Source organism: Ahaetulla prasina, chromosome 3 (genome assembly GCF_028640845.1).
Source record: "Ahaetulla prasina isolate Xishuangbanna chromosome 3, ASM2864084v1, whole genome shotgun sequence".
Taxonomy (NCBI): Eukaryota; Metazoa; Chordata; class Lepidosauria; order Squamata; family Colubridae; genus Ahaetulla; species Ahaetulla prasina.
In genome coordinates this window covers 31,356,741-31,376,018 of record NC_080541.1, presented here as the reverse complement: position 1 = coordinate 31,376,018, position 19,278 = coordinate 31,356,741, and the positions used below count along the sequence as shown (strand labels likewise).

Here is a 19,278-nt window from a genome sequence, read left to right as displayed (position 1 = left end):
CTATCTTAGCCGAACCATATATGTAAATATTTCTTCAGTTTCAAAAAATAAAATAGAATCACTTCATAATATCTTATTGATTTGAGGGCAGTTTTGTTATCATTGTAAGGATAGAAATACAATCTTTTCTGGCTTTTAAAAGCTGAATATTCTTTTTACATTTTATTCTTGATTACCGTATATACTCGAGTATAAGCCGATCCGAATATAAGCCGAGGCACCTAATTTTACCACAAAAACTGGGAAAAACTATTGACTCGAGTATAAGCCGAGGGTGGGAAATGAGGCAGCTACTGATCAATGTAAAAAATAAAGATAGAGCCAAGTAAAATAACATGAATATTTATTTGAACGAAAAACAATAAAAGTGCAAAAGGGGGAAGGAGGATTCCCAGCTTTAGAAAATTTAGAACTACGCCACCTTTGGTATGACCTGAGCATAGCTCATAAAATTATCTGCTACAATGTACTTCCTATCAATGACTACTTCAGCTTCAACCACAACAATACACGAGAACACAATAGATTCAAACTTAAAAGTGAACCTCTCCAATCTAGATTGCAGAAAATGTGACTTCAGTAACAGAGTTGTTAATGCCTGGAATGTGCTACCTGACTCTGGTCTCTTCCCAAAATCCCCAAAGCCTTAACCAAAGACTATCTAGTATTGACCTCACCCCATTCCTAAGAGGTCTGTAAGGCGTGCATAAGAGCACCAGCGTGCCTACCGTCCCTGTCCTAATGTTCCCTTTAGTTGTATTCCTTTTATGTATTCAATTCATGCTTATATTTATATAATTATTTAATATGTATTTGACAAAATAAAATGAATGAATGAATGAATAGAATAGAATAGAATAGAATTTTTATTGGCTAAGTGTGATTGGACACACAAGGAATGAATGAATGAATGAATGAATGAGTGAGTGAGTTACTTCAACAACATTGTCTCACAGAAATTGACAATACAACTGCAAGCATGAAAATGAGTCCTCCTTTAGCTTCCAAGGGACCAGGGTGCCTCTGAAGGTCAGTGCTCTAAGCACTAAGAACCCAGCACAAATCTAAGCCTGTATGCACACCAATAGTGAAAATACCCTGCACAGTGTCTCTTGGCAGAGAAGGTTAATTTTCATAGACGTTGGGGTGGCTCTTTTTTTTTTTTTTTTGGCAGGGCAATAAGGATCTCTAATATCATTAAACCCAAGTGTGAGGAAAAAGACAGCAGCTAAAATGTTAAGGCCAGTTGTGTGACCTTCTCCAATACAGTTGGCCTGGCTGTTTGCCAAAACTTAAAACACCCTCCCATCCCCCCCTCCCTGCTAAAGCTTCTTTCTTAAAACAATTGTGGTCTTTGCCTTTCATGTCGCTCAACCTTTCACCTGCCAGGTTCCTAGCCCTTCACCCTTGACCCACTGCTGTGTTTGCTTAGCATTGTGCCAATCGACTTTAGAAGTCTGTGTGTGTGTGTGTGTGTGAGAGAGAGAGAGAGAGAGAGGGAGGGAGGGAGGGAGTGCAAAAGGGGGAAGGAGGATTCCCAGCTCTAAACAAAGGGAAATCCCGGAATGCCAGCGCGAAAGGCGGTGCTCGCGTTCCTCCTCCCTTGCTCAAAAGCCCCAATAACCTTCACCAGCAAGGCAGACCCCCACGGGAAGGAAGGGGACGGGCTGACTCACCGAGCATCTGGCTGAAGAGCAGCTGCTCCAGGTCGCCCAGCACGGTGAAGCACGGAGGGAGAAGAAAGAATGAAAGAAGGGGAGGAACGGCCCCTCCTTTCTCTCTCTCTCTCTTCCAGCGCCACGGAACAGAAGGGGACTAGGGCGCGCACACACACGCCCAGCTTCTGAAGCACGGAGGGAGAAGAAAGAATGAAAGAAGGGGAGGAACAGCCCCTCCTTTCTCTCTCTCTTCCAACGGAAAACGCTCTTTCGCTTGCGGGGAGAGGAGGGAGGGAGGAGGAGGTTGGCTTGCTTATTCAGCCCAGCCGGGCTCGCACAGCATGGGTAAGGCGGGAGAGGAAGGAGCGGCGGCGGCGGGGTTGCAGCCCAGCCGGGCTCGCACAGCATGGGTAAGGCGGGAGAGGAAGGAGCGGCGGCGGCGGGGTTGCAGCCCAGCCGGGCTCGCACAGCATGGGTAAGGCGGGAGAGGAAGGAGCGGCGGCGGCGGGGTTGCAGCCCAGCCGGGCTCGCACAGCATGGGTAAGGCGGGAGAGGAAGGAGCCTTCGCCCATTACTCCGATGGAATGACCTTTCTTCTGGCCTTTGGGTGGCTCTCGCGGCGGCGGGGTTGCAGCCCAGCCGGGCTCGCACAGCATGGGTAAGGCGGGAGAGGAAGGAGCGGCGGCGGCGGGGTTGCAGCCCAGCCGGGCTCGCACAGCATGGGTAAGGCGGGAGAGGAAGGAGCCTTCGCCCATTACTCCGATGGAATGACCTTTCTTCTGGCCTTTGGGTGGCTCTCGCGGCGGCGGGGTTGCAGCCCAGCCGGGCTCGCACAGCATGGGTAAGGCGGGAGAGGAAGGAGCGGCGGCGGCGGCGGCGGCGGCGGCGGCGGCGGCGGCGGGGTTGCAGCCCAGCCGGGCTCGCACAGCATGGGTAAGGCGGGAGAGGAAGGAGCGGCGGCGGCGGCGGCGGCGGCGGCGGCGGGGTTGCAGCCCAGCCGGGCTCGCACAGCATGGGTAAGGCGGGAGAGGAAGGAGCGGCGGCGGCGGGGTTGCAGCCCAGCCGGGCTCGCACAGCATGGGTAAGGCGGGAGAGGAAGGAGCGGCGGCGGGGTTGCAGCCCAGCCGGGCTCGCACAGCATGGGTAAGGCGGGAGAGGAAGGAGCCTTCGCCCATTACTCCGATGGAATGACCTTTCTTCTGGCCTTTGGGTGGCTCTCGCGGCGGCGGGGTTGCAGCCCAGCCGGGCTCGCACAGCATGGGTAAGGCGGGAGAGGAAGGAGCCTTCGCCCATTACTCCGATGGAATGACCTTTCTTCTGGCCTTTGGGTGGCTCTCGCGGCGGCGGGGTTGCAGCCCAGCCGGGCTCGCACAGCATGGGTAAGGCGGGAGAGGAAGGAGCGGCGGCGGGGTTGCAGCCCAGCCGGGCTCGCACAGCATGGGTAAGGCGGGAGAGGAAGGAGCGGCGGCGGCGGCGGCGGGGTTGCAGCCCAGCCGGGCTCGCACAGCATGGGTAAGGCGGGAGAGGAAGGAGCGGCGGCGGCGGCGGCGGCGGCGGGGTTGCAGCCCAGCCGGGCTCGCACAGCATGGGTAAGGCGGGAGAGGAAGGAGCGGCGGCGGCGGCGGCGGCGGGGTTGCAGCCCAGCCGGGCTCGCACAGCATGGGTAAGGCGGGAGAGGAAGGAGCGGCGGCGGCGGCGGCGGCGGCGGCGGCGGCGGCGGCGGCGGCGCGCCACCGCCACAGAGCGAGCCCGACCTCCTGCCCGAATCGCGCCGTGCGAGTGCTGATGGGGAGCTGCCGAGTCCGCCTGAGCTTGGCGGCTGCTAGAGCGCGAGCCCCGGGAGGCTGAGGAAGGAGCGGCGGCGGCGGGGTTGCAGCCCAGCCGGGCTCGCACAGCATGGGTAAGGCGGGAGAGGAAGGAGCCTTCGCCCATTACTCCGATGGAATGACCTTTCTTCTGGCCTTTGGGTGGCTCGCGGCGGCGAAGGCGCGGTCTGAAAAACTCGCTTATACTCGAGTATAAGCCGAGGGCGTTTTCAGCACAAAAACGTGCTGAAAAACTCGCTTATACTCGAGTATAAGCCGAGGGCGTTTTCAGCACAAAAACGTGCTGAAAAACTCGCTTATACTCGAGTATAAGCCGAGGGCGTTTTCAGCACAAAAACGTGCTGAAAAACTCGCTTATACTCGAGTATAAGCCGAGGGGACGTTTTTCAGCACAAAAAACGTGCTGAAAAACTCGGCTTATACTCGAGTATATACGGTACATTTTTCAATTCCATCAATCAACATGTGCTTTCCATTGTTCAGAAACATTTTTTGTTTTAGGTTCAGTGTTAGAAGCTAAGATTATCTTATAACAATTAAAAATGCATGCTTTTTGGTTCCTTTTAACCATATGTAAAATAGAGCCAGCAAAAGATTGTGGAATGGTATCATTTTTCTGCCTCAAATCAATGTTCCTATCCAAAATCTGTTGGGGAGAGATAAAGGCTGGATAAGAGTATCACTTTAACTTTTTAAGAGCAAACATTAGCTCTCACAGTGGTGATTACTTTCATTTTAAACATTTAACAGTGGCAGAGCTTGCTTTGCTGAAACCTTGTATTATTTACTTGCACCATGAATATATATGAAGTTTATAGAGCAACAGATTTAAAAAGGAAAGGAATCCTGGCCAAGGATTTTCCAAACCAAATGTTGCTAGTGAAGAGATAAAAGAAATGAGAAAATATAATAAGGAAAACGTATAGGGAGGTGAGAGGAATGATAAACACAACACTACCAAGGGATTATTATCAGCAAATGCTATATTTTTCCCAGGTTAAGCTAAAAAATAAAAACCAATAAGCGAATACTGTTTATTGCTGAACAAACACTTGGATCATACAATTGCTACCAAAAGAAGAAATATTATCTCTTCCCTTGGTCTTCTCCTGCATTGTCTGGGATTGTGGTGTGGACTGGATGGGAAATGGATTTTCTCAATGGCAACCTGTAGTCAGAGAAATGATGCCACTTTCAGTCTATGTCTGGGTTTCCCCAGTGAAAGTTCACATTTTTAATGATGTGGATGCTTTTATCCTGACAGCATCGGCTCCCACTGCTTTTTCTGCAGGTTTCATTTTCTTGGTGATATATTAAAGTTCAAAGAGCTTTTGGTTACATTAGTTAAAAACTTAGTTGCCAAATGGAACTCTATCTTAAAATCAGAATATTGAAAAAATGTGCTATCAAGTATATATAATCATTTCTCAGAAATGCAGAACTTACAATTCCTTTGCATTAGAATTGGTTCGTTCTGGTTGTAATTTTGGCACAAAAATGAAAGCAACTCCGATATCATAGGATCACAAGCTGTTTGCTCTTTCAGTTGAGCCATTAATTTAAGTGCTCTTTCTTCTTGTAAGAAAACTCAGTAGATACTAACTGAAATTCCCATCTGCCATTTGCTATCAAAGCCAACTTTGGCTCAGATTCCAAAGCGTTCAGAAACAGGCAGGAGTTGCAAGGGCAAAAAAAACCAAAAAACACTTTTCACAATGCAAGTTTAAAAGCATACAATGAATGCAAATGTCTGTAAATTTAAGAAACTAAATAGTATGGCTTCCTCTGTTATGTTTATTTGACCTGAGGAATTAATTGCCATCAGGAAATCTTCAAAGAAATAATTCAGCAAGATGTTATTTTATGTTTCAGAAGAGTGCTGTGTCCACTAATAACATTGGTAAGCCAAGATAAGTGTAATCTAGAAACAAAAATAGTAATTTATCAAGCTTTTAATAACATTTCTACATTTGAGAAAAGCTTCCCTTTCCCATTGCCCTGGTTAGGTTAGCACATTTCAGGGTTTTTACCTGCCTCAGAAGCTATGAGGTTTTGTCACTGGTGGGAATATAGATGTCTGCGTAAACCAGAGGCTTGATGATATAGTTAAATAAGTAGCACAGACCTTGCTCTGCACAAATTAATATCAGCACTTTTCAGTTTATATATGTAATGATACATTTCTTTTCATAAATCTATGAATTTAAAAATTAGTAATATAATTTTCAAAAAGCAAAGGATGATTCTTTTTTGAGTTGGGTAAATTCTTGTGCATCCATACTGGAATTATTTGGACTGGAGAATCTCTGGAACCAGAGAAAGAAAGAAATGCATCACAATATAGTATCAGATCATTAGCTGGCACAGTGTTTTAATAGGTAATTCTTAGAAATGGCTTACAAGTGGTAATTCTTAGAACTGGCTATGCAACCATGTCTTTCAATATGGCTGAGTATACTTTCATGCAAATGTTTAGCCAAATTCCCTGCCTTTGCTAGAAGTTAAAAGCCAGTGTAGACAATTATTCTTATGGAGGAAGATGGGCCCTATGAATTAACTCTAACTATTATTTATATTTTCTTAGAAACAGTCATTATCTCTTCTATTTCAGGAAGTGCTTTCTCCGTATTCTTTTTTTTACAAAAGTGGTAACATGGGATTCTCTCATTTGATATCTCTTTTGGTTTTATTTTTTGTCTTCCTTCTTTAGACATTTTTAGATCATATTCTAAACTTGAACATCTGATACCCTGAAGCAGTTTCCATTTTGTGGGATTGGAGAAGGTGGCCTGCTGTGGGGTAGAATCACATGCAGTGATGTGTCAGCAGCAGAGTTGTAAGGAGCTGCATAGCTGAGCAATGAGGGGCAGATGCTCCCAACAACTAAAGCTAGAAGAATCTTTTAACCAGGGATGTTTTTCAGGATGCTTCTACAGCCAAATACAAAACTCAGAGAAGTTATGCTCTCTTGCAGATTATATGCTATGTCAGGAAGCATTCTGAGGAAAGAAGAATTTTAAGAAGGATGAACACTTATTAATATTAAGTATTAATTAATTGGCATAGTAGGACAGCCAGTTTGGCCTAATGGTTAAAGTGCTGGCCTAGAGACTGTGAGTTCTAGTCTTGTCTTAGGCATGAAAGCCAGCTGGGTGACTTTAGGCCAGTTATTGTCTCTCAGCCCAATGGGCATTACGTTGTTGTTGTTATTGTTGGGAAAATAGGAGGAGGAAGGTAATTTGCCACCTTGAGTTAATTATAAAATAATAAAGATAGGATAAAAATCAAATAAATAATGTTCAAGTGAACTTTTTCTCTTTATGGTGTAAGATGTTTCAGGTACATAAATTTTAACATACAGTTAGTCCTTGACTTACACCTGTTGCTTAGCAATAATTAAAAATTACGATGGATTGCCAAAAGGGTACTTATGACTTGGTTTCAAAGTTTTTGCGTCTGGTTGACCCTTGTAGTCACATGATCGCATTTTGGGTGCTTGGCAGTAGGCCTTCATTTATAGCTCTTTGCAGCATCCTGTGGTCACATGACCTCAATTTATGACTTTTTAAAACAAAAATCAGTATTTACTTCCAGTTTGGGTTCAAAAATGGGTTCACTGAACAACTGTGGCATTTGCTTTACAACTGTTGTGTTCACTTAATAACCACCATAAAAATGTCATTAAATTAGGCATATTAATATTCATAATTGGCATGACTTAGGACCTCCTTTCCTGGTACTATCATAAGTTGAGGACTACCTTTTGCTATCTAGGCCATAACATTCCTGAGGGAATAAATATTCTTGTAGTGTGGTGTTTTGTGGGCAAGGGAAACAAAAATATATCAATAGATAAATCTGAACGAAGCACCATTATTGCCTGCATGAAAGCAAGGAGTTATGCTCATCAGGGTTAATTGGTAATATTTTTGTAATTGGGGATAGAGATATAAACTCCCCTTATTTGTGCAAAAAAACATACACACTGTAAGCTTTTATATTTTGGAGAAAGTCTTGGAAATATCTCTGTGCATAATTTTGAAATAATGTATCTAAGTAAGACAAATTCAACAATAAAGTGTGGGGTGGGATGTAAAAGTCTTCATGTTCTGGACTTTATTTTCGTCGAATTTTGGAGAATCCACTTTTTGAATTATTTATAATTTTTACCTAGCTTTGTAGGTCTCTTATTATTTAGTTTGATATTACTAAACACTTGTTTCCGTTATAGTTGTATAGATGTCACTCTGGAGTAAATAATTCCAAACAGCGTCAATTTTAATGAATCAAGGCAGAGCTACTTTTGTTAGATTTCTAAGTACCATTTATTTTTCGCAGATTGTATTTTTAACTGGGTTTGGCTACCTTTATGTGGATATTGCCCATCAGTGCGGGACAGTAATAATTACTTTAGCACCTGAAGGAAAGCCAGGACACCAAGACACTTTGATCAGGTATGTTAAAACTGCTCAGAAAGAAAATTGTTCTGGGTAGCTGTTTAGCCCTCTAGGTGTGAAGTGACTTATTAAAACTAGCACAACTATTTGTTTTGTCTGGTGTCACACAGCATATGTGTGGCGTATGTTTAGACCACATGTTAACATTTTGTATATCATTGTAAGGCATGACAATTTAACATCTGAGGTCATGTCACCAAAGGATAAACATGAAGTGCCTGTTATAATAAACAAAACTCAGGGAAGACTCACACATTTCAAGTTTATTGGCCAGATTAGCAAACCTTTCTTGCACTTAACTCCCATTGAGATCTGTGGGAGTTCTCATTCGTGATGCAGGACAGAAGAATGATCCAATACAGACTTTGTGGTTGATCATCTTTATTGCACTGCCTTGGTGACCCAAAGTGCAAAATCTTTGTTGTGAGGTTTGTAATATCACCTATTTATATCTGCCAAAGTGTTTGACTGTATTATTTGGCATCAAGAGAGCATAGAAATTTTATTGCAGGCTTGGTTTGTGTAGTTGTAAAGGATCCTATAATTAGGAATCACCATGAAATTATGTAAGTATCAGTATTTACTTGTTCACTTGCAGTTAAGCTTGGCAAAAGATTAGCTAAGACTATGAATCAAGCCAGCCTATCATCAGTTTAAAATAGCCATGGTGATTTAATAGGGGAAATTGCTGCTTCCATAATGTGACATTAATGATCCATAATAGAAACTATCCATATTTATTTATTTATTATTTATTTATCAACTTTATATGGTTGCCCATCTCATGAAAAGTGACTCTTTGATAGTATGTGCAACAATTCAATAAAACAGTAGATATATAAAACAATCAGAAACCTGTTACGTAATAATTAAATAATTAAATAATAAAAACTATAAAGAAAAAGCTAAAACAAAAAGAGAATATCTAGTATGTGGAGGGTTTGTCAAACAGCCCAAGATATAGCAAGATGTGGGGATATTTTCCACTGATTGATTTACTTGCCACTGCATTACAAATACAACTGAAAATTACTATGCATAAAAAGTTGCAAGGAAGTTTAAATATAACATTGCATTAAGAATTCAAGTATTCATTTATGTTAAATGAGTAGGAAAGGTATAGCTTGGCACATATAATTGTATCTGTTTGCATGAGTTGACCAGATCCTCATGTTCCGTTCATAACAGTTGCATATACATTTTATTTTTTTACTTGAAAATGGAGGAATCTTTACAACACTGTTTTCTCTTATACAGAAGCCGGGAGCAAAGCCTTGTGTTTAAGTTGTTTATTAACCAGCTGAGCCTCGCAGTATATGATGACATCACGAATCCTAAAGTATCATCAGAACTTCTGAGATTCACAATAGACTACATTTATCTTAATATGGTTCCAGTTGCTAGCTACCTTAGACCTCTCTTTCACCAATTTCAAGAAGAGACCACTAGTGGCCTTCAGCAGTTTTATACCCTCCAGATCTACTGCGGAGACTTTCAGCTGGACAATCAGCTTTACAACAAGTCCAATTTTCATTTTCCAGTGGTGTTGTGCCAGGGAGAAAAAAATGAAAACATTCAGTGGGCTAAAGTCCATAACCTTACACTTTCCAGTAAAGACCTGGAAGAATGTAACCAGAATGCATTTGTAAAACTTTGTGTCACTTTGTCGAAAGAGCAAAATTTTTTATTTCACGCGAATGACCTCAATTTTGAACTAAAGCCAGCCAGGTTGTATGTGGAAGACACGTTTGTGTATTACATTAAGACTTTATTTGAGACCTATCTTCCAGGCAGCAAAAGCGTCTGTCGTTCGGCAAAAGCGTTAACTGTAAGCCAGGCGCTGCCAGAACAGGTGAGGCAGCACGCAAACGCTTTAGTCAATCCAGTGAAGTTAAGGAAGTTGGCCATCCAGCCAGTAAACCTCTTGGTGAGCATCCATGCTTCGCTGAAGATCTATATTGCTTCGGATCACACTCCTCTCTCCTTTTCTGTGTTCGAACGAGGACCCCTTTTTACAACTGCCAGGCAACTTATTCATGCCCTAGCCATGCATTATGCTGCAGGAGCATTATTTCGAGCAGGTATGTTGTTGTTTTTAATAGTTGTACACATTTTTTTAGATTAGGTTTACAATGTATTGGCTACATTTCTGAAAGACCCCAACAGACGTTATGCTTTGCCCTGCACTGATGACCAAAAACCATATGGTTGTCTTTTAGAGATACCTGTTTCTTTCTTTCAGAGAGAGGGAAAATCAGTCTGGCAGAACCTTTTCCAACAAACAAGTTTTATTATAAGGCAGCAGTTGCAGCTCATTTCATCAGATGCGAGTTAAGTTGAGGAATGACCATAGCTTCATCATTAATGAGGTTCCAGAAAGTGTAGCTATGGCGACAAAGTACTTAGAATTAACTTCCATTCTTACTCACGGAAATGTTATTTTAAATATTAGGTGGGCTAGATTGAAAACATCCTGGGAAAAGGGGGAGGCAACCAAGCTATTTCCATGCTGTTGCTAAGAAAAAATGTATTATTTTTTTTATTTTTTTATTTATTTATTTGTCACAACATCATACAAAAAGATTATGTAGTATATACACATATAAACATATATAGGAAGAAGAAAAGAAAAACAATAGGACAGGAACGGTAGGCACGTTTGTGCGCTTATTATCTCAGAGGTCTTCAAACTTGGCAGCTTTAAGACTTGTGAACTTCAACTCCCAGAATTCTCCAGCCAGCTATGCAGAATTCTGGGAGTTGAAGTCCACAAGTCTTAAAGCAGCCAAGTTTGAAGACCTCTGTATTATATATTCAGATAGCAGACGTTGGGAGAGTCTACTTTTTATTGTGGGTATGCCTATTGCTCTGCAACTGCAAAGTAACAATCTTGTCTGAAATACTATTGTCTTTAAAACCTTATTTGAAAATGAGAAGAAAATTTAGTAATATTAAACAGCAAAAATGATTTGGACTTTTATGGGATATAGTCGCAAGCCTTGACACAAAGAGAGGGGTGATTCTACATTCTGATTGTCTCTTTCCTGGCCTAGCTAACCACTCAACTCAAAATTCCAAACCGTTTCTTAACATGGTCTCACAAAAGGAGTTTCTTTCATGGCATTATTCAATTCATCTCTGTACATTTGAAGCAAATTAGGCCATAGAAAACTGTGTTCTTGTTCGGTTTCCCTTTGGCTGCCGTTTATGATTAGCAATCTGTCTTTCTTCACAGAATCCTCACACTAGACTGGCATGCAGATGTTTATTGTCCTTTGATCTGAGGAGTGTGTTTGTTTTGCTGATTCTTTGCCATCCAAGATCAATACTGAACAAACAATCATTTAGATGAATGGATAGCTTGTCTTGCTTCCATACCTGCACATTCACAAAATGACTCAATCCCTGTAGCACATTTTTATAGACTAGTATATGCATTGCATTGAAACAATTATTTTTCTCCATTCCAATTGTTGTGATCTTGATCATTCTGATGTGTGCTCCTGTCAGCGACTATGCAAATGGGTGTCAGTAGACAAGCTAATTTTATATACATTCAGAGGCCCTGTAAATCCTGCAGGACCTGCAATCAGGAATGGGTTAACTCCTTCTGATCCTATAGGACTGAGTCTGCAAAATGATAAGCTACTCCTCTTCCTCTTGCCTCCCAGCTTTCAGACTCAGTCTGATCGGACAGATGTATTTTCTCTGAGCTCTCCCATTCTGACTGCTTTTAGCTGATTATTAATCTTGCCTGGCTCCCACTTTGCTGGTTGAGCATTAAATTTCCCAGTGTGAAAGGCGAGCCAGCCACACTAAAGGCTGCTCGGCAGCAGGAACATCGGGGAGAGCTTCCTGTTTTGCAAGTTGACCTTCTCCCTTTCCAGTGGGCAAGCAGACCCAATTCCGCTGAAGGCCCCAGGTGGGCAGCATCATAGAGGGTACCAGAGCTCTGATCTGTCCCTCTCGGCTCCCAGCATGACCGGCGCAATCAGAAAATGGATATTTTTTTTCTTCCTTTCAATTGTGTCCAATTCTTAGACGCCTGGACATATCCCTGCAGTTTTCTTGGCAAAAGAGCTGATAATTCATTCAGCTCTGCCATCCCTATGGAATTCTTTCCTTGGGAGAACTCCATCACTCAAATGTGAGCTTACATTATAAGCTATCTCAGGTACATAAGCATTCAAAACATTGAAAAACGTTATACTTACTACCGGCATAAATGTTTATAGTACTGTTCCATAAAAACCTTGGACTCAAGACAGTTATTGTCTGACTTAATGAGCCAGCATGAAAATACGATCAACAAAATGATCTGAAAGGTGGACCCTGAGTTAGAAGATTTGGTATCCGTGCAAATTTGAGTATGAACGCACATCCAGTATATTTTCTGAAAATAATATCCTGGTGGCATGTAGCCATTTGGAATAATAGCTGATGGCACCATTGCTTGTTTGGAATTCAGAGAGTATTTGCAAGAAGACAGGGTTAGGAGTATTGCTTAAATAGTGTTTACTTTGCTTGTGTAATACACTGAGGTTGTTTGTTTCTTGTTGGATATAGGCAAATAATTGAAGTGGAAAATGCAGTACCACCCTAAGGTGATCAAACAAGTTATCTCTTTTATTTGCTTTTGTGGATAGGTTTATTCAGTTATTGAAACTCGCTGAAAAGTTTCAGGAAGAAGCACACCCTTAATGTATCAGGAATTGGAAAAGGAAAAGAAATGCAAAACAATTTGTTTCATAGCACTTACTGCAGAATCAAGGGTCCACTTTTGTCAGAGTGGACTCTTAACTATTGTAGCTTATGTGATTTTTTTTTTTAAGTTTATCTTAAAATAATGGAATGAAAAATCATAATGTTGAAACACTTTTTTTCTTATTGGCTTGAAAGTCAATTGGTATATCAAATTATTAGACTTTTCTATAACCTTGTAAGTTGATCAGTATAATAAAGCCCTCTCTCTCGCTCTGGAATGTTTTTCTATCGTAAGTTGCAGAAATACTGCATTAATTGAAAAGAACTGGCACGAGAAATTGTCCTGAGAAATTGTCCATCCATTGTGGCTGCTCAGCTGATCGTAACAAGCCTGGAAAGCTAGTCCGCCTCCAGGCAGGTGTAAAACTAGGCTCTTCTAGTTTGACAGGAGCCTCTTTGCAATGCTCTGACTACAGAAAGTCTCCAAGGCTTGGTGGCCTTCTGGTCCTTCTGCCTTCAGAGCTAGCATTGCTGGAACGTGCTCAGAGTCAGGCTCCCTGCCAGCAACCGTAGCTTTGTGTTAGAAACTAAATCTTGGAAATTCCTCCACCCTCAAGCTCTTGTGGGAACTTATAAGGATTCTCCCACTGAGTAATTTAATCAGCATGCAAATGCCATTTGTGTTTACACAGTGATGTTGAGCAAGAAGTCATTTATCTGGCCATAACTAGACTCCACAGGAAAGTGATCAGCACAGAGCTGTTGGGTGGATTAAAATAATTCCCCGCGCTTGTCAAAAACCTGCATCCCCTTTCCCAACACCCCATCAACCAGCTGACCTTCACGCTCCCCCCAAGGCGGGACAGTGTATCACTGTAAACTAGCTGTCACGACTGTGGACATGAAATAACAAAGTCGCTTTGGGAGATGTAAAGCCTCCAAAGCAAAATAAGCCCCTGGTCCTAGCACTCCTGGTCCTCTTAACTGCAGTATCCATCTCTCCACACATAGCTTTAGCAGAAATACGGGAGGCTTATGGAAGGAAGTCATTTGAAAGTTATTTGTGTTTTTGCCAAAGAGGTTTCTTTGATTTAGAAAGCATGAAAGATTGCCGTGACTGAATCTGTAGTGGATGAGCTATTTCCGTGTTTTCTCAAAGGAAGTTTATGATGTGATAAATTTCAGTGTTAAAAAATGGGGGGCTCGAGGGATGAGAGTTAGGGTTTTATTCCCTTCTTGTTCTTTTACTTAACTGCAGCTTCTGTGAAGTTAGTGTGAGTCTCAACACATATTTTTTTAACCATGCGTTCTTTTGCAGGATGGGTTGTTGGATCTCTGGAAATTCTCGGCAGCCCAGCCAGTTTGGTGAGAAGCGTTGGGAACGGGATTGCCGACTTCTTCAGGCTTCCTTATGAAGGACTCACCCATGGGTCCAGGAGCCTTTGCAATGCTCTGACTACAGAAAGTCTCCAAGGCTTGGTGGCCTTCTGGTCCTTCTGCCTTCAGAGCTAGCATTGCTGGAACGTGCTCAGAGTCAGGCTCCTGCCAGCAACCGTAGCTTTGTGTTAGAAACTAAATCTTGGAAATTCCTCCACCCTCAAGCTCTTGTGGGAACTTATAAGGATCCTCCTCTGAGTAATTTAATCAGCATGCAAATGCCATTTGTGTTTACACAGTGATGTTGAGCAAGAAGTCATTTATCTGGCCATAACTAGACTCCACAGGAAAGTGATCAGCACAGAGCTGTTGGGTGGATTAAAATAATTCCCGCGCTTGTCAAAACCTGCATCCCTTTCCCAACACCCCATCAACCAGCTGACCTTCACGCTCCCCAAGGCGGGACAGTGTATCACTGTAAACTAGCTGTCACGACTGTGGACATGAAATAACAAAGTCGCTTTGGGAGATGTAAAGCCTCCAAAGCAAAATAAGCCCTGGTCCTAGCACTCCTGGTCCTCTTAACTGCAGTATCCATCTCCACACATAGCTTTAGCAGAAATACGGGAGGCTTATGGAAGGAAGTCATTTGAAAGTTATTTGTGTTTTTGCCAAAGAGGTTTCTTTGATTTAGAAAGCATGAAAGATTGCCGTGACTGAATCTGTAGTGGATGAGCTATTTCCGTGTTTTCTCAAAGGAAGTTTATGATGTGATAAATTTCAGTGTTAAAAAATGGGGGGCTCGAGGGATGAGAGTTAGGGTTTTATTCCCTTCTTGTTCTTTTACTTAACTGCAGCTTCTGTGAAGTTAGTGTGAGTCTCAACACATATTTTTTTCTTCCTTTCAATTGTGTCCAATTCTTAGACGCCTGGACATATCCCTGCAGTTTTCTTGGCAAAAGAGCTGATAATTCATTCAGCTCTGCCATCCCTATGGAATTCTTTCCTTGGGAGAACTCCATCACTCAAATGTGAGCTTACATTATAAGCTATCTCAGGTACATAAGCATTCAAAACATTGAAAAACGTTATACTTACTACCGGCATAAATGTTTATAGTACTGTTCCATAAAAACCTTGGACTCAAGACAGTTATTGTCTGACTTAATGAGCCAGCATGAAAATACGATCAACAAAATGATCTGAAAGGTGGACCCTGAGTTAGAAGATTTGGTATCCGTGCAAATTTGAGTATGAACGCACATCCAGTATATTTTCTGAAAATAATATCCTGGTGGCATGTAGCCATTTGGAATAATAGCTGATGGCACCATTGCTTGTTTGGAATTCAGAGAGTATTTGCAAGAAGACAGGGTTAGGAGTATTGCTTAAATAGTGTTTACTTTGCTTGTGTAATACACTGCGAGGTTGTTTGTTTCTTGTTGGATATAGGCAAATAATTGAAGTGGAAAATGCAGTACCACCCTAAGGTGATCAAACAAGTTATCTCTTTTATTTGCTTTTGTGGATAGGTTTATTCAGTTATTGAAACTCGCTGAAAAGTTTCAGGAAGAAGCACACCCTTAATGTATCAGGAATTGGAAAAGGAAAAGAAATGCAAAACAATTTGTTTCATAGCACTTACTGCAGAATCAAGGGTCCACTTTTGTCAGAGTGGACTCTTAACTATTGTAGCTTATGTGATTTTTTTTTTAAAGTTTATCTTAAAAATAATGGAATGAAAAATCATAATGTTGAAACACTTTTTTTCTTATTGGCTTGAAAGTCAATTGGTATATCAAATTATTAGACTTTTCTATAACCTTGTAAGTTGATCAGTATAATAAAGCCCTCTCTCTCGCTCTGGAATGTTTTTCTATCGTAAGTTGCAGAAATACTGCATTAATTGAAAAGAACTGGCACGAGAAATTGTCCTGAGAAATTGTCCATCCATTGTGGCTGCTCAGCTGATCGTAACAAGCCTGGAAAGCTAGTCCGCCTCCAGGCAGGTGTAAAACTAGGCTCTTCTAGTTTGACAGGAGCCTCTTTGCAATGCTCTGACTACAGAAAGTCTCCAAGGCTTGGTGGCCTTCTGGTCCTTCTGCCTTCAGAGCTAGCATTGCTGGAACGTGCTCAGAGTCAGGCTCCCTGCCAGCAACCGTAGCTTTGTGTTAGAAACTAAATCTTGGAAATTCCTCCACCCTCAAGCTCTTGTGGGGAACTTATAAGGATCCTCCCTCTGAGTAATTTAATCAGCATGCAAATGCCATTTGTGTTTACACAGTGATGTTGAGCAAGAAGTCATTTATCTGGCCATAACTAGACTCCACAGGAAAGTGATCAGCACAGAGCTGTTGAGTGGATTAAAATAATTCCCCGCGCTTGTCAAAAATCTGCATCCCCTTTCCCAACACCCCATCAACCAGCTGACCTTCACGCTCCCCCCAAGGCGGGACAGTGTATCACTGTAAACTAGCTGTCACGACTGTGGACATGAAATAACAAAGTCGCTTTGGGAGATGTAAAGCCTCCAAAGCAAAATAAGCCCCTGGTCCTAGCACTCCTGGTCCTCTTAACTGCAGTATCCATCTCTCCACACATAGCTTTAGCAGAAATACGGGAGGCTTATGGAAGGAAGTCATTTGAAAGTTATTTGTGTTTTTGCCAAAGAGGTTTCTTTGATTTAGAAAGCATGAAAGATTGCCGTGACTGAATCTGTAGTGGATGAGCTATTTCCCGTGTTTTTCTCAAAGGAAGTTTATGATGTGATAAATTTCAGTGTTAAAAAAATGGGGGGGGGGCTCGAGGGGATGAGAGTTAGGGGGTTTTATTCCCCTTCTTGTTCTTTTTTTACTTAACTGCAGCTTCTGTGAAGTTAGTGTGAGTCTCAACACATTTTTTTTTTAACCATGCGTTCTTTTGCAGGATGGGTTGTTGGATCTCTGGAAATCCTCGGCAGCCCAGCCAGTTTGGTGAGAAGCGTTGGGAACGGGATTGCCGACTTCTTCAGGCTTCCTTATGAAGGACTCACCCGCGGTCCAGGAGCCTTTGTTAGTGGGGTTTCCAGAGGAACCACATCATTTGTAAAGCACATATCCAAAGGTATCTATTGTTTCCATCTAATTCCACTGCATGTCTCATCAGCAGGTTGTCTTAAAGGAAGGCATCAAACCTCTCAGGTGAACTTGCTACTACCCTCAGCTTCCTTAAGCTCCTTGAGTCTCAGTGAAAGGCATAGGTTGCTCTCTCTCTCTCTCTCTCTCTGTGTGTGTGTGTGTGTGTGTGTGTGTTGTGGAAGAACATTTTCTATTCTGCTATTGTTTCTACTAGTGACTTAAGCTTTCCCGCATGACCATTTTGTAATGCAGTAACTGAGCAGAAACGTTAAAGAAGTTCTGCAGTGCTTCAGAAATCTTACACCACATTGCCTCATCATATCTAGTTGAAAAGATAATAATAGACACCGTTATTAAATGTTGCTGAACACATTTGTAAAAGCAAGCACACATCTGGCTTTCCCTGGATTTGTGTACAGACATAGCGCCATCTTGTGGCTTCCTTAGGCCAGCTGGAAAAGAGAAAATATGCAAAGACAGGGAAAACCACTAGTTTGCCAGCAGTTCAAAGTGCCGTCAGATTATCTCTACGTAGTACTATTGTTTGCTGAACCTTTGTTTCCTGGTTGCTTCTTGATTTAGGATACAGTTTAAACCAGGGGTCTCCAACCTTGGTCCCTTTAAGATTTGTGGACTTCAACTCCCAGAGTCCCTCAGCCAGCAAAGCTGGCTGAGGAACTCTGGGAGTTGAAGTCCACAAGTCTTAAAGGGACCAAGGTTGGAGACACTTGATTTAAACAATTATTTTTTCATAGCCAGACAAAATCATGCTTATTTCTCCTATGGGCTGGATGTGGAAATTTTTTTGAAAATGGAAATTCTTCCTTTTGAAAACCGGAGTGGGTGGGTGGAAAGCTAAGAACTTTACTTAGTCCTCTGGAGTCCATTATAGATTGCCACATTGCCAATCCCAATTTAAGTTTTGTTGTATCATAGTTAACAGCAGGCTTCATAATAAAGGCTACTAGGTAGATTAAGAATTAGGGACATTTATTATTGGTAACATTTATTAATACAGTAGTATCATTTATTATTAGTGTGACATACCATTTTTATGTGGATCTTGATTGTAGTAGTTTCCATTTTTTTAAAAAAAAAAATACAGGTAGTTCTTGACTTGTGACCACAGTTGGTTCAAAATTTCTAACGCTGAGACATTTGATAAATGAATTTTGCCCCATTTTACAACCTTTCTTGCCACAGTTGTTAAGTGAACACTGAAACTGTTAAGTTAGTAAAATGGTTGTTAAGTGAATTTGGCTTCCCCATTGCCTTTGCTTGTCAGAAGGTCGCAAAAGGCAGCCACATGATCATGGGACACTGCAACCGTCATAAATATGAGTCAGTTGCTAAGCATTTGAATTTTGAACACATGACTAAAGGGATGCCACCACAGTCGTAAGTATGAAAAACTCTTAAATCACTTTTTTCAGTGCTGTAACTTTGAAAGGACATAAATGAACTGTTGTAAGTCAAGGACTACCTATAATAACATCTCTTGCCCTTTCCAAATTAACTGAGCATTTATTCATCGGTTCGCTTTCAGGTACGCTAACATCCATTACCAACCTAGCAACAAGCCTCGCACGAAATATGGATAGGCTTTCCCTGGACGAGGAGCATTACAATCGGCAAGAAGAATGGAGAAGGCAGCTGCCAGAAAATCTGGGAGAAGGACTAAGACAAGGCCTCTCCCGGTTGGGCATCAGCCTTCTGGGTAAGACACCCGCTTTGATCTTCATTATGTTCAGCATTCGGGAAAATGGGATCTGGAAATACCTGCAGGGTGGATATGTTTAGTTGGCCTTTTCCTTTTGCCAACTTGAGTAAAACCTTTTTTGAGTTTAGTTTCCAATTCCAGATTCTTCCTTGAGCGAGGGCAAAAAAGTAGGGCGGGAGAGGATTGCTGGCAGAAGCAAGATCTGTGTGCCCCATAGCATAGATGTTGCAGGCTCAGCTAGGCAAAATACAGTCCCTCCACTATTCTCAATTCCTCTCGTTTTTCCGTTTAACCAAAAGTGAGTTATATATTCCCACCTCAGTGGGGATAAGAAAATTCATTTGAAATGAATACTTGTGTCAGAGGGAGCCACTGCCAAGTGGAAGGAACCGAGGCTGGGCAAGCAAAGCACAGTTAGAA

General features: G+C 42.1%; 1 protein-coding gene and 1 long non-coding RNA gene across 5 annotated transcripts in view; one reads left to right on the top strand and one right to left on the bottom strand.

Annotated features, from left to right (window-relative positions):
- Window positions 1–19,278, top strand: part of VPS13B (vacuolar protein sorting 13 homolog B) — a 357,489-nt gene that overhangs the window by 321,999 nt on the left and 16,212 nt on the right. For all 4 annotated transcript variants that reach the window (XM_058175718.1, XM_058175717.1, XM_058175719.1 and 1 more), the window contains 4 exons: window positions 7,823–7,938; window positions 9,199–10,022; window positions 16,948–17,124; window positions 18,685–18,855. In XM_058175718.1, coding sequence (XP_058031701.1) covers window positions 7,823–7,938; window positions 9,199–10,022; window positions 16,948–17,124; window positions 18,685–18,855 — 1,288 coding nt within the window. The remainder of the gene's footprint in view (window positions 1–7,822; window positions 7,939–9,198; window positions 10,023–16,947; window positions 17,125–18,684; window positions 18,856–19,278) is intronic.
- LOC131194583 (uncharacterized) overlaps window positions 1–19,278 on the bottom strand; it is a 60,003-nt gene that overhangs the window by 36,699 nt on the left and 4,026 nt on the right. The gene's annotated exons all lie outside the window — the stretch shown is intronic.